The sequence below is a fragment of the Ciconia boyciana genome, chromosome 5 (genome assembly GCF_034638445.1).
Source record: "Ciconia boyciana chromosome 5, ASM3463844v1, whole genome shotgun sequence".
Classification (NCBI taxonomy): Eukaryota; Metazoa; Chordata; class Aves; order Ciconiiformes; family Ciconiidae; genus Ciconia; species Ciconia boyciana.
In genome coordinates, this window is record NC_132938.1 from 69,895,572 (window position 1) to 69,907,996 (window position 12,425).

Genomic DNA, 12,425 nt, shown 5'->3' on the forward strand with positions numbered 1-12,425 from the left:
TGTAAGTCTAGTTCTGTGGAAAATCTGTCTACTGTTTTGGGCTGCAGGTCATAATTTCCATGGTAATTGGCTCTGAAATCTTAACTCCCAACACATCAAAGGGTTGCCACAGTGAACTGTCAGATTGGCTCAACCTACTTGGTTACTAGAGGTTAACGTGCATCAGTGCTTGTGTATCCAAAATTAATTATAGTTGTGTGATTTTTAAGAAAAACTTTGTTTCAGAAGGGAACACTTGCAAGGAGTTCCTTAACTTCACTTTTTTTGAACACAATTTGTCAGCGTAACTCTTAAACTCAAATACAGTGTTTTTTAATGGCACCCGTGAAGATTTTCTTTTCCAGCTTAATGAACCCTCTAAGCAACTATTTTTGCTCCCCCCCCCCCCTTTTTTTTTTTAATGACTCAGAATTAGAACTTGAGGACCTAGCTGTGTATGTTGTGCTGCACCAAGGTTTGGACTGTCTCCTAGCTATGAATGCCTTATGCTCTTATGTGAATGTAGAGCAGAAATGTTCTTGAGCCTAATATGGGATCAGGAGTATTAATAAAAGATATGTAGAACATAGAGGAAAAATGGGCAACTTCCATTTTTTTAGTTGTAGTTATGCTACCGTAACACTGGACTAACATGGTGATAAATCAAGATCTCTAGAATCTTTCACTGATATCGAGCATCCATGTTTTATTGATTGTCTGATCTCTACCGTTAGTCATAACTTGCTTTAATATTGGAATACCGTGGGGGTTTTTAAACTGGAATATGACTGTAGGAAGGAAGCTACTCGGCTATGTTTAGGCACAATGAAGCTACTTGAGCAAGTAAAACTTTGTTTTTGTTTAACAGTTCTTTGAAGTTGATTCTAGATATCTTGTATAACTCACACTGATCCAAAGCCCATCAAAGTCAACTGAAAGGTGATTGCAGGACTTAGAGGGCTTTGAATCAGGTCCTAAGAGCTGGAAAAACAAATACTCCTTCTCTGCAAATATATACGAAAGCATTTCCACCAATTTTAACATGTAATATGAGCACCTATGTCTACATGCTTATAGGGCTGGGCTTCAGTGACATAAGAAAGATGAAGTATTTCAAAAGCCAGTGAAACAGAAAGAGGAGAAAATGATTCTTGTACTATGCCTTGCTCATATCTATTCTTGACTTTGTACGGTCAGAACCATTGCATGTGGTTTGGGTTGACTTTGTCAACACTTTAATGTCAGGTTTCCATAACTTCATAATAGATCATCTACTTTTTTCTGGTATACATTCCTATTTCAGATAAATTATACTATCTCACAACAAACTGAAAGATAGAAGCAGGCTGAGCACAAATACATGGGAAATCAATTCCTCAGTTTTTTCCTGCCCAACAAACTCTTGAGATAAAAATTGTAATTGAAGACATTTCTCATTCCATTTATTTTAATGGGAAAATTTGTCTTACCTTCCAGGAAACTTGATGGAAACAGCATACAATCTTTGAGTTTTACACAGACCTTGTGTACTGGCATAGATCCCTATAGAACAAGTGCCTAGATTTGATTAAGGATGGAAAAAATGCAAATTTTGTGAACTTTGCATGCTTGTGTGTATATATGTAGCTGTACACACAGGTTTCAGTGGGTAACCTGGGTTATTGGTTACATGGTTCTACCAAAGAACAGAACTTGGCATAATGGCTTTGAATCTATCAAGATCAGAAAGACCCTTTCTATCTACATCCTTGTTACTGATTAGTCCAGTTATATTTTGACCAGAAATACCCTGTTGGCTTGAGGAAAATAAGCTGGACATATTTAGGTTCCTGAAAGGACAAGTCCTAGTAAAAGTTCATTCATGTCAACCACACCAGGGGCTCAGTCCTCGCTCCAGAGAACACTTCCATGGAGTACAGAACTGCTGTCTAGTGTACATGGAAACTTATGTATGAGAGTCCTTATGCTTAAAAAAAAAACCAAGCCCATTGATAAACTAATAGCAAAAGTTTGTATAAACCTTGTACTAAACCAGAGAAGTGTACTTGGTCTCCCTATGTGCTTTGTTTTCAAATATGTGTTGATATTAATAAAGATACCAGAGCACAAGCAAAACACTTAAGAATGAAAAGCCCAATCCTATCTTATGCTAGTTAAGAGTGGGTAAGCAATTAATCTTTATGCACAGTGGGATTCAGTCAGTTGCTGATATTTTCCTGAAGAATTTGAAAAAAACATAAACAGTAAATGAAGCTTTAGGTAACTTGTTCCTTTAGTGAAATAGTGGGCTAAATGTCCAAAATATTAAAAAGTGCAGTAGTAATTCCAACAGAAACCTTGTTTTTTAAAATCCAGTAGCATTTTTACTTGCTGTCTTCAGCCAAGAGCCCGAGCAAGGACTGAGCACCTGTAAATGAAACTGAATAGGAATGGTCCTAAGCACAGTGGAAACAGCACAGGCTGCTTTCATTTTTCTAGCTGTGAGAAATTGCTTAGCAGTAAGCAAACATCCTCAAGTCAGCGTGGTTTTGCTGGTTTTCCCCCTTCCCCCCCTTTACTGTCTGCGCATAGCATGAGCTACTCTATGCCAAGTTTGGGGATGAAGGGGAGGAAACTTTTGCTGTCTGTACGAAAGGATGAAATATCAATAGCCCCTTCTGGAGCACGAAGGGATGGTCGTGTTGGCTTTGAAATTCCGCATCTGCTCTCTCCACACTGAATTCGCTTCCCTCTCGAGAGGAAACTTGTATTTCGGGTTTTCAGCCGGCTGGTTGCTGGCGGGCAGGCACTTGCAGTAGCCCGTGCGAGCTCCTCTACCCCGGCAGCGAGACGAGCCCCGTCCCTGCCCGGAGAGGCTCGGCTGAGCCTGCCCGGCTGCCGCCGGCCGCCTTAGGTGCCAGCTTCCCCGCTCCCCTCTGCCTCTACTTGCATCCCCCCAACCTCGCCTCGCTCCTCCTGACCTGCTCGCTCTCGCTTTCCTGCCTTATCTACCTCTCCTTATTTTCCGCCCTTAATCTCGCTGCATCCTCTCGCTGTCGCACCGCCCGAGGGAGCGACGCTACGGCCGTCCTGTGCCGGGCAGGGGTCCGGGGGCAGGGGCGGCTTGCTGCCCCCCTCGCACCGCTCCAGCTCGGCAGCCCGCCCCAGGACGCGGGTCGCTCGGGCTGTTCGCCGCCCCAGCCCGCACCTTGCCGCCGCTCCTGGCGCACAGGCACGCCCCGGCCCCGAGCCCCGGCCGGGGGCGCCGGCCCCCCCGCAGCGCTGGGGGAGTGCCCTTCTTCCCCCCCCAACCCTGGGGCGGTGCCCCCGCCCCGGCCCTTTAGGAGCCACGGCGGGGCGGAGGGCGGCGCAGAGCGCAGGGCGCCCCGCAGCAGCCGGGCCATGGCCGGGGGGCCCCGGGGGGTTCCGGCCGCGGCGACGCTGCTGCTGCTCGGGCTCCTGAGTGCGCGGGGGGCGGCAGAGCCCCCGGTGGAGCCCGACGCCTCGGCTGTCCTGGTCTCTAAGCGGGGGCTGCGCGTCCCCCTCGGCCGCTCCGTCTCGCTGGACCCGGCGGCGGACCTGGTGCTGCGGGTGCGGCCGGGGGACAGGTGTGCCGTGGCGGTGCTGGGGAGCGGGCCGGGCCCGCAGCCCGCCGGCGCCCTGGATCCCCCGCGCTTCCCCTGCGCCTTCGCCCGCGGGCAGGTCGCCTACACCCACTTCGGGGCCCGCAGCCCCGGCCGGTACCGCCTGCGCCTCCAGCTCCGCTACGACTCGCCCCGCCGGACCCTTGTCGTGCCCTTCACGCTGGAGGTGGAGGTGCTCTTTCAGCAGCTGCGCCTGCTCAGCCGCAACCTGCCCCTGCCCGTGGAGAAGCTGCGGGGGCTCAGCGCCCCCCTGGACGGCAAGGTGCTGGGCTTCCCCGGGGGCGAGCCCGGCCGGCGCTGCCGTCTCACCCTGCTGCCCCCCGAGGCCGCCGGCGCCGGCCCCCTGCCCGCCTACGGGCGGCTGCTGGACGCCGAGGGGCGGCCCCTGCCCGCCGGCTACAGCGGAGACTGCTCCGCCGTGCTGCAAGCGGGGATCCGCTACCAGCACACGGCGGCCACCGCCTCCCCCGGCCGGGACTGCATCCCGGCGCGGGTGTCCGTGCTGCCTGCCGGCGGCCCGGAGCAGCGGGAGTACTTCCAGGTGCTGGTGCGGATCCACGAAGGGGCCGACAACACGCCGCCCAAGCCTAGCTTCCTGGCGCTGCTTATGATGGAGGTGGACCAGTTTGTGCTCACAGCCCTCACCCTGGATATGCTGGCTGCTGAGGACCTGGAGACCCCCCTGGACCTCCTGATCTTCAACCTCACCTCTGTCTGGCCCAGTAACCCACAGCAGCAAGGCTTCCTGCTCAGCACCGATGACCCTAGTCGCCCCCTCATTGCCTTCTCGCAGCAGGAGGTGAGAGAGCTGAAGATTGCCTACCAGCCCCCTACCCTAGACTCAGACCAGGAGCAGCTTTTCCAGGTGGAAATGGAAGTGCTGGACCCTGACGGCGCCTCCTCAGAGCCTTTTGCTTTCATGATCCTGGTAAAGCCCATGAACACGTTGGCTCCTGTGGCCACTTTCAGTCATGTGGCTGGCCCACAGCTGATGCTCTTTGAGGGCCAGTCACGGCCCCTGTCTGGCAACTTGGAGATCAGTGATGAGGACAACCTGAAAGAGGTGAAGGTCTGGGTCACACGGGGCCTGCGTTACGGGAAGCTCAAGGTACTGGGTGTACCGCCCAGCCGCAAGTACTTCACTGCTGCAGAGCTAGCAGCAGGGCAGGTGATTTACCAGCACGATGGCAGTGAGCACAGCTACAGCGACAACATTGTTTTCCGCATGGCAGATGGGCAGCACCAGGTTGAATTTCTGTACCCCATCACTATTGCTCCTGGTGATGATGAGCCACCGCTGCTGAATGCAAATACGGGGCTGGTGCTGAGTGAGCGCCAGACTGTCCAAATCTCACCTTTTGTCCTCAGTGCCACAGATATTGACTCTGATGATGCCTCTATCCGATTTGTCCTAGTTGGGGACTCTGCAGTGCCCCTATTACACTCCCACCACTTTGGTGAGCTGCTGCTGCGTCAGGCAGAGCAACCAGCATCTTATGAGAGCAAAGAAAGCGGAGCAGGGTTGGAGAGTGACTCCTCTTTCTCCCCCTGGCACTTTGTGGAGGATGAACATGTGTATGAGAGGGTGGTGAATGAGTGGCTGCAGCAGGACATCCTCGATGGGAGGCTGTTCTTCAGGCACACGGGAGCTCACAGCGCCAGCCCAGTGATGGGCCGCGTTGTGTTCCAGCTGCAGGATGACAATGACCCCCCTAACCGGTCAGGGGAGCACGTGCTCACTGTCAAAGTCCAACCGGTAGACAACCTGCCACCTGCACTGTACCCAGGTACTAGCCTGCAGATGACAGTGCAGGAATACCAGCTGACTGTCTTTAAGAAGCACTACTTACGGTACACTGACCTGGATACGGATGACAGGGAGCTGAAGTACACTTTACTGACACCCCCAACTGACACAGATGAGAACCACTCTGTAGTCACTGGAGAGATTGTGTTGGCCAACAGTCCTGAGACGTCCATCACATGTTTCACCCAAGCACAGGTCAACCACCACAAGGTGGCGTATCGACCCCCGCAGCAGGAGCTGGGAATCACACCACGGGTGGTTCAGTTCACATTCCTTGTAGAGGACTCAGCTGGCAATTCTCTACAGGGTACTTTTACTCTCTTCCTGCAGCCAGTGGACAACCAGCCACCTCAGATCACCAATACAGGCTTCACTGTGCTTGAGGGAAACAGCTTCCTTCTCACCAGCAATCAACTGGATGCCACAGATGAGGACACATCTGCGGACCAGATTGTCTTCACTGTAACTCAAGCTCCGGAGCATGGCCATCTACGTTATCTGGAGGAGGGTCTGATGGTACAAGGGGAATCTTTCTTGCTAGATGATATTGCTGGAGGGCGCATCTCCTACAAGCACAGTGGTGATGAGTTTGCTAGTGATTCTTATCAGTTGGAAGTGAGTGATGGAGTCCATCATGTGCCAATCACAATCAAGATTGCTGTGCAGCCTATGGATGATGAAAACCCAAGTATCGCTCTCCCTGGTGGTCGCAGGCAGGTGGTCGCAGCCATTGATGTCTTGGAAAATGGTGCTACTGAAATTACTACGTCGCTTATCCAGGGTACAGATGAGGATACAGATCACTTGGTGCTGACCTTCATTGTGCAGGATCCACCCAAGCTGGGTGACATCCTTGTGGATGGAGTGCGATCCGCAAAGTTTACCCAGCACAACCTCATCAGCGGAGCAGTAGCCTACGCTCACACCAGTGGAGAGATTGGCTTGAAAAAGAGGTATGATTCCTTCAATCTCACCATTTCTGACCTCTCCAGTGAACGGGTGGTGGGAGCCAGCACAGTACAAAGGGTCTGTGTGGCTGTAACTATATTGCCCGTGGACAGCATTGCACCTGAAGTGACGGTTGCAGCAGAGCCACTCAGTGTCCTTGAGGGAGGGAAGAGTACTGTAACTCTGGATCAGCTGGATGTGGAGGACATAGATACTCCCAGAGATGACATCTTGTGCATTATCACAGTTCAGTCCACTTCAGGATATTTGGAGAATGTCTCTCCAGCCCCAGGGTCCGAGAAGTCTAGAGCCGGTACTGCCATTAGTGCTTTTTCCATCAAAGATGTTCGTCTGGGCCATGTCAACTATGTGCAGAGCATTCACAAAGGGGTGGAGCCTGTGGAGGATAGATTCACTTTCCAGTGCTCTGATGGTGTTAACTTCTCACCTCACCAGTTCTTCCCCATTGTCATCATCCCCACCAATGATGAAAAGCCAGAGCTGTCTGTGCATGAATTCATGGTGCTTGAGGGGATGAGCCTGGTGATTGACACCTCCATCCTCAATGGAGCTGATGCAGACATGCCTCCAGATGAACTGCATTTTGTTATTGCTGTCTCTCCTAAGCATGGGCAGATTGTGCAGCAGCTGTCCACAGGCACTGTGCCTGTTCACAGCTTCACCCTGGAGGAGATCCAGGAGGCTTCCAGCATTGTGTATGAACATGATGACTCAGAGATGAAAGAAGATAGCTTCCAAATTCAGCTGACTGATGGACAGCACATAGTGGAGCAGAATGTGCCGATTATGGTGATCCTGGTAGATGATGAGACCCCCAGGATGGCAATCAACAGTGGTCTGGAAGTAGAGATTGGCAAGTCAAAGGTCATCTCTGGTCAAGACCTTAAAGCCACAGACATTGATTCAGAGGACAAGAGCCTTGTTTATGTCATCCGTTTGGCGCCTCTGCAGGGCTTCTTACAGCATCTTAACAGACAAGAGGAAGTGCTGTGCAACATTACACAAGGCACAAACTTCACACAAGATGATTTAGACCAGGGTTTTATCCGCTATGTTCATACTGGCCTACATGGAGTGCGTGATCTGATTAAATTTGATGTTACTGATGGTATTAATGCCTTGATAGACAGGTACTTCTATATTACCATTGGTAGCATTGATATGGTCTTCCCTGAGGTGATCAGCAAGGGTGTAACTCTGAAGGAAGGTGGAAAGGTGACACTCACAACTGATCTGCTCAGCACAAGTGATGTTAACAGTCCTGATGAAAATTTGCATTTCAGTGTCACCCGGTCCCCAACCCGGGGCCATCTAGAGAATTCAGACAGTCCTGGAGTACCTGTTGTTTCCTTTACTCAACTCCAACTTGCTGGCAACAAGATTTACTACATTCACACTGCAGAGGATGAGGTGAAGATGGACAGTTTTGAGTTTGAAGTGACAGATGGGTATAACCCGGTCTTCCGTACCTTCAGGGTCTCCATTACAGATGTGGACAATAAAAAGCCAGTTCTAACTATTGGTGACCTGGTTGTTGAGGAAGGGGAGACCAGGCTGATCACCCCTTTTGAACTGACTGTGGAAGATGGGGATACGCCTGACCACTTACTCCTATTCACAGTCACTCAGGTTCCAGTGCATGGCCAGATTTTGTACAACAACAGCTACCCAGTCACCAGCTTCACCAAACAAGACTTGAATGAGAATCTTATCAGCTACAGACATGATGGTACAGAAACCAGCCAGGATAGTTTCTCCTTCTCTGTGACTGATGGGACCCACACAAACTTTTATGTTTTCCCTGACACTAGCAAGGAGATCCATCAACCTCAGATGATGAGGATTCAGATCAGTTCACTGGACAACAGAGTGCCACAGTTAGTGGTGAACAAGGGTGCCCCTGCTCTGAGAAAACTTCCAGCTGGGCACCTAGGCTTCCTGATCACTAGTAAGGCACTAAAGGCAGACGATCGTGACAGTCCACACAAGCTGTTGAAATACAAAATAACAGATGGGCCAGAGCATGGCTTCATCATTAATACTGGCCTTGGAAATGAGAGCATTAGAACATTTATGCAAGGTTGGTGCTGATGGTTGTATTTGCTTATAAACATTGGGCTCAATGAGCTGTTATTTTGTGTTATATTATTGGAATCTCTCTTTCAAGGGATTTAGAAAGTAATTTAAACTACGAAGTACATGCAAATTGATCAGAATTATAATACATGCATTTTAGATATGAAGCTTTGTTTTACCTATGAAGACACAATAGAAAAGTTCTGTGTTGTACGTGCATGCATTAATGTGTTTCCTACTGTGTGTTAAATGTACAACTTACCGTTTACATAGCATGGTAGTGCTCGTAAGAAGATGGGATAAAATCTGAAATGGTGATATACAGATCCTGCACCAGTTTATTTTTGAAGACTGAAGTACCTGTTTGCCTGCCTAGAAATTAAACCCAGGCTCAGAAATCACTATTGTCTTCAGAGAAAATTGTTTGGAAAGGTGCTTAACATTTCTGCGCATCACTGGATCTAGTATTTAAAAAAAAAAAAAAAGGCCAGGGGGCACCCAGTAGCCTCAGTAGTCTGGGTTACATTTTGTGTAATTCTTTTCCACAGAGAAAGCTCAGTAGGTGGGGAGGCCTCCTTTAGGTCAGCTCCACCAAACCTGTGCAGAGGGAAGTGCCTCAGAGGATGGTAGGGCACAGTGACAGCAGCCAGACTCTCTATAAATGTCCCTGTGCTCCAGCCAATTTTAGGGAGTTTGCTGGGTTTAGGACTGTCATTCATCTGTCCTGGGTGGCATAGTTTGTTGAAAGCTTTCACAAGGAAAGCTAGACTTTGCCTACCTCCAGTGTGCTTTGACTATGAGCAGGGGGGACAACGTTTACCAAAGTTCTCATTAGACACTATAATAGGATTAGAGGTCTCTGTTATTTTTACATGATCAGGTACGTTACCTTTCTTTTGCAAGAGAAAACAATCTGGGGAGAGAAAAAGTCTTTCTCTCCATACTTCCAGACAGGTTGTAGTTTTAAGATTATGATAACACTATTTTTAAAAGTCTGCAGTTCGTCTGCCAAGCTACAGTGTTGTGAAAAATCATTTGCCATTCTTCCAAGAACGTTTCAGACATTTTCAGTTGACAGAAAGCACCCAAATCTGCCATGCCAGAACAAGAGCAACTGGTGACCCCAGGGGAGTAAGTCTCTTAGTGGATCAGAATTAGCTCTAGAACAGTTTAGCGCTGAATGGAGTATAAAGAACATTTAGGTATATCCCAAACATTTTTATATCAAATGAAATTGTTGTTTATTTAACTAAAATAAAAGTAAAAGTAGAAGACTTCTCTGAAGTCTTCATATTGATGAAATGTGGTACAGAATAATACACCTGCAACTTTAGGGTAATAGAAATATCCTGATGGTTTTCCCCTATTCTCTGGGAATATAAAATCAAAATTTTACTGACTTCTAGACCTATTTGTGATTTGTTTAATACATTTTCATATTCACTCCCAATGTACCTGCAACAGTTTTGTGTGTCACAGAAGAGCTTAAAAACATGATTAAAGTTAAATTGATCTTTAAAAAATGGGCAGATCTTTACTCCCAATAGATTCAATTTAGTTATAGCAAAGTAATTCTTCCTAATGTACTGAAACAAGGATGTGACTTTAGTATTTAAAAATAAATATTTATGGTAAAACTGTATCTCACTGTCTTTTTGCCATTGTTCTTTGAGCCAATAACTAATTTTATGTTGTGTTGCTGAGTATAGACCAGTGTAAGAAGCCATGCCACATTATACAAGTTTGGTTGCTGAAATGCTTTATCCACAAATTAGCCAACTTCTTAGTAAGTAATCAAATATAGTAAAGGTAGAATGAACTATGTCCTATATTCTGTAGTAAAATGCTATGATGATTCATTTAGCATATTCTTTTCTTAGCTGATATTGATGAAATGAAGATCAGCTACATCCTGAAGGAAGGTGATAATGCTACCAGTGACATCTTCTATTTCTCCATTGAAGACAGTGGTAAGATTAAGATGCTTAATTATACATATCTTAGAATTGCACCATCTGGAAGATTGTTCACATTAAATAAACGAGTCATCTATTATTTCTTTATAAGTAATATGTAAAAGTGCCATGGACACATAGGAACACAAATCAGGATATTTTATTCATTTTAATGTATAATGTCACAATTAATGCAAACTGCTATGGCAAGCTATGAACTCTTAGTGGGATATATTGTTGTCACAATACTGTTTGTTCAGTGGCCTTTATGGAGGACTATTGGCAGTGACAGTCAATCCCTCATGGTCAGCTATGCATGTTACAGAAATTCAACCATGCAAGGTGGAGCATTGATGGTATTGGAATCATGGCCAACTACAGAATCAAAAGAGAAAATTAATGCTAACCTTTGTTAAATAAGGAGAGTTCAGTTGATCTAGATAACGGCTGAGAGCCTTGTGAAATGGTAAGATAGGCTAGTTAAGTCCTTTTTGCTCTTACTTATACAGAAGCACATCCTTGTTTTGAATAGATTGTTATTGTTTCAAAGGCTTCAGTGGACCAGTGATTATTTATATCAACTGATATGCGTATGTTGCTTTTTTTTGCATATCCCTTTGATAACTCTTATTTTAAAATCTGTTTTGTTCTGTTTGTGGATTGTTTTTTTCTGTAGGCCGCAATATTTTTCCCCAATCATCCACATGAATTAAGTTCACTGAGAATTCATCAAAATTTTACACAAGTTCCTCTTAATTAAAGGCAAACAGGAAGATTTGTAAAATAAGTTTGCAATTCAGTTAAATAACTTCTGTGTAAGGACCTGCCTTCACAATAATCTCTGTAAACTTCCTGACTAGTTTGATGAAATCCTGAGTGCATAGAACATGTCAGAATAGCATTCTAACACAGCATTTGACAGAAAGTTAAACTTGTGAGTGTTTCCTAATGGGCCTCAAAACAAGTCTCAAACACCATTAAAATATTTTGTCCAAAATTGGCAGACTCAATAAAAAGAAATCCACATTGATAGTTATGAGGATAGTCACTGAGAAGCAATAAATTATTTGAGTTTGCTAAGGCTTCCTATTCTAATTATTGCAAACCAGAAAATGTATATCTTGATCTCTTGAAAACCAGTTATTACATTCTATCTATAATCAGTCTGTTTCTATTCTCATAGCTGTATAAATCATTGTAGTTTTATGTCCACCTTTGCTATAAGCCAATCCAGCCACAGATAAGTATGTGCCTGAGAAATAAGCGTTCTGTTATGGATTAAGAGCTATCTCCCGCTTTGGTTAGCTGAGACATTTTGATTAGCTGAGATGAACCCATTAATTTTATGACTTGAAGATGAACATGAGCACCTTGGATATGACTTCCAGTGTTTTCTTTATCCCATCTGTAGGGCAACACATAACTGTTTTCGGGCAGTGCACTGAGGGTATCAGTTAGCAAAACAATGAAATGTGTGACTTGTTTATTTTCAATTGTCCAAGAAGTAATTGAACATTTGGAACCAGTCATTGCTACTTTGCTCATATATGAAAGATTGTGTAGCTTAAGGGACATTAAAAACATTTTCAATATTAGATCAACCACACCTCCGGTTCATTGTGATCCTGACAGGGACAAGTTTCTCATGTTTACAAATGAAGATGGAAGAGTAGGCAGCTGGGAATGTGCACAGTATTCATAGCTTGAAGGAAATTATTTCCTTTCTGGTTAAGGTTTGGGTAAGTAAATCATTTCATTCAGCTGTTGTTACACTAGGCTTCAGGAAACTCGAAGACCTGTTTCATAAGCAAAGAATTCACCAACCCATTCCCCATGGCTGGCACTTTTTATCCTTGGCAACTTTACAGCTGGAAAGATCTTCTCTTTTAGGAGCCAGTAGAGTATTGGGAGACAAAGCTATGACAGGCTGAAAATGGCTTTTGGTTTGTGCTTCCTCTGGTTATGCTGAAAGAAAAAGGTTGAACGTTGGCCAACTGAGGAGGATGGAAAAAACAA

At 46.2% G+C, this 12,425-nt stretch overlaps 1 protein-coding gene across 1 annotated transcript in view; it reads left to right on the forward strand.

Moving 5' to 3' along the window:
• Nucleotides 1-804: 804 nt before the first annotated feature.
• The window catches only part of FREM3 (FRAS1 related extracellular matrix 3), a 74,246-nt gene continuing 62,625 nt past the window's right edge, over nt 805-12,425 (forward strand). The window contains exons 1-3 of the mRNA XM_072863410.1: nt 805-822; nt 2,743-8,458; nt 10,335-10,424. Coding sequence (XP_072719511.1) covers nt 805-822; nt 2,743-8,458; nt 10,335-10,424 — 5,824 coding nt within the window. The remainder of the gene's footprint in view (nt 823-2,742; nt 8,459-10,334; nt 10,425-12,425) is intronic.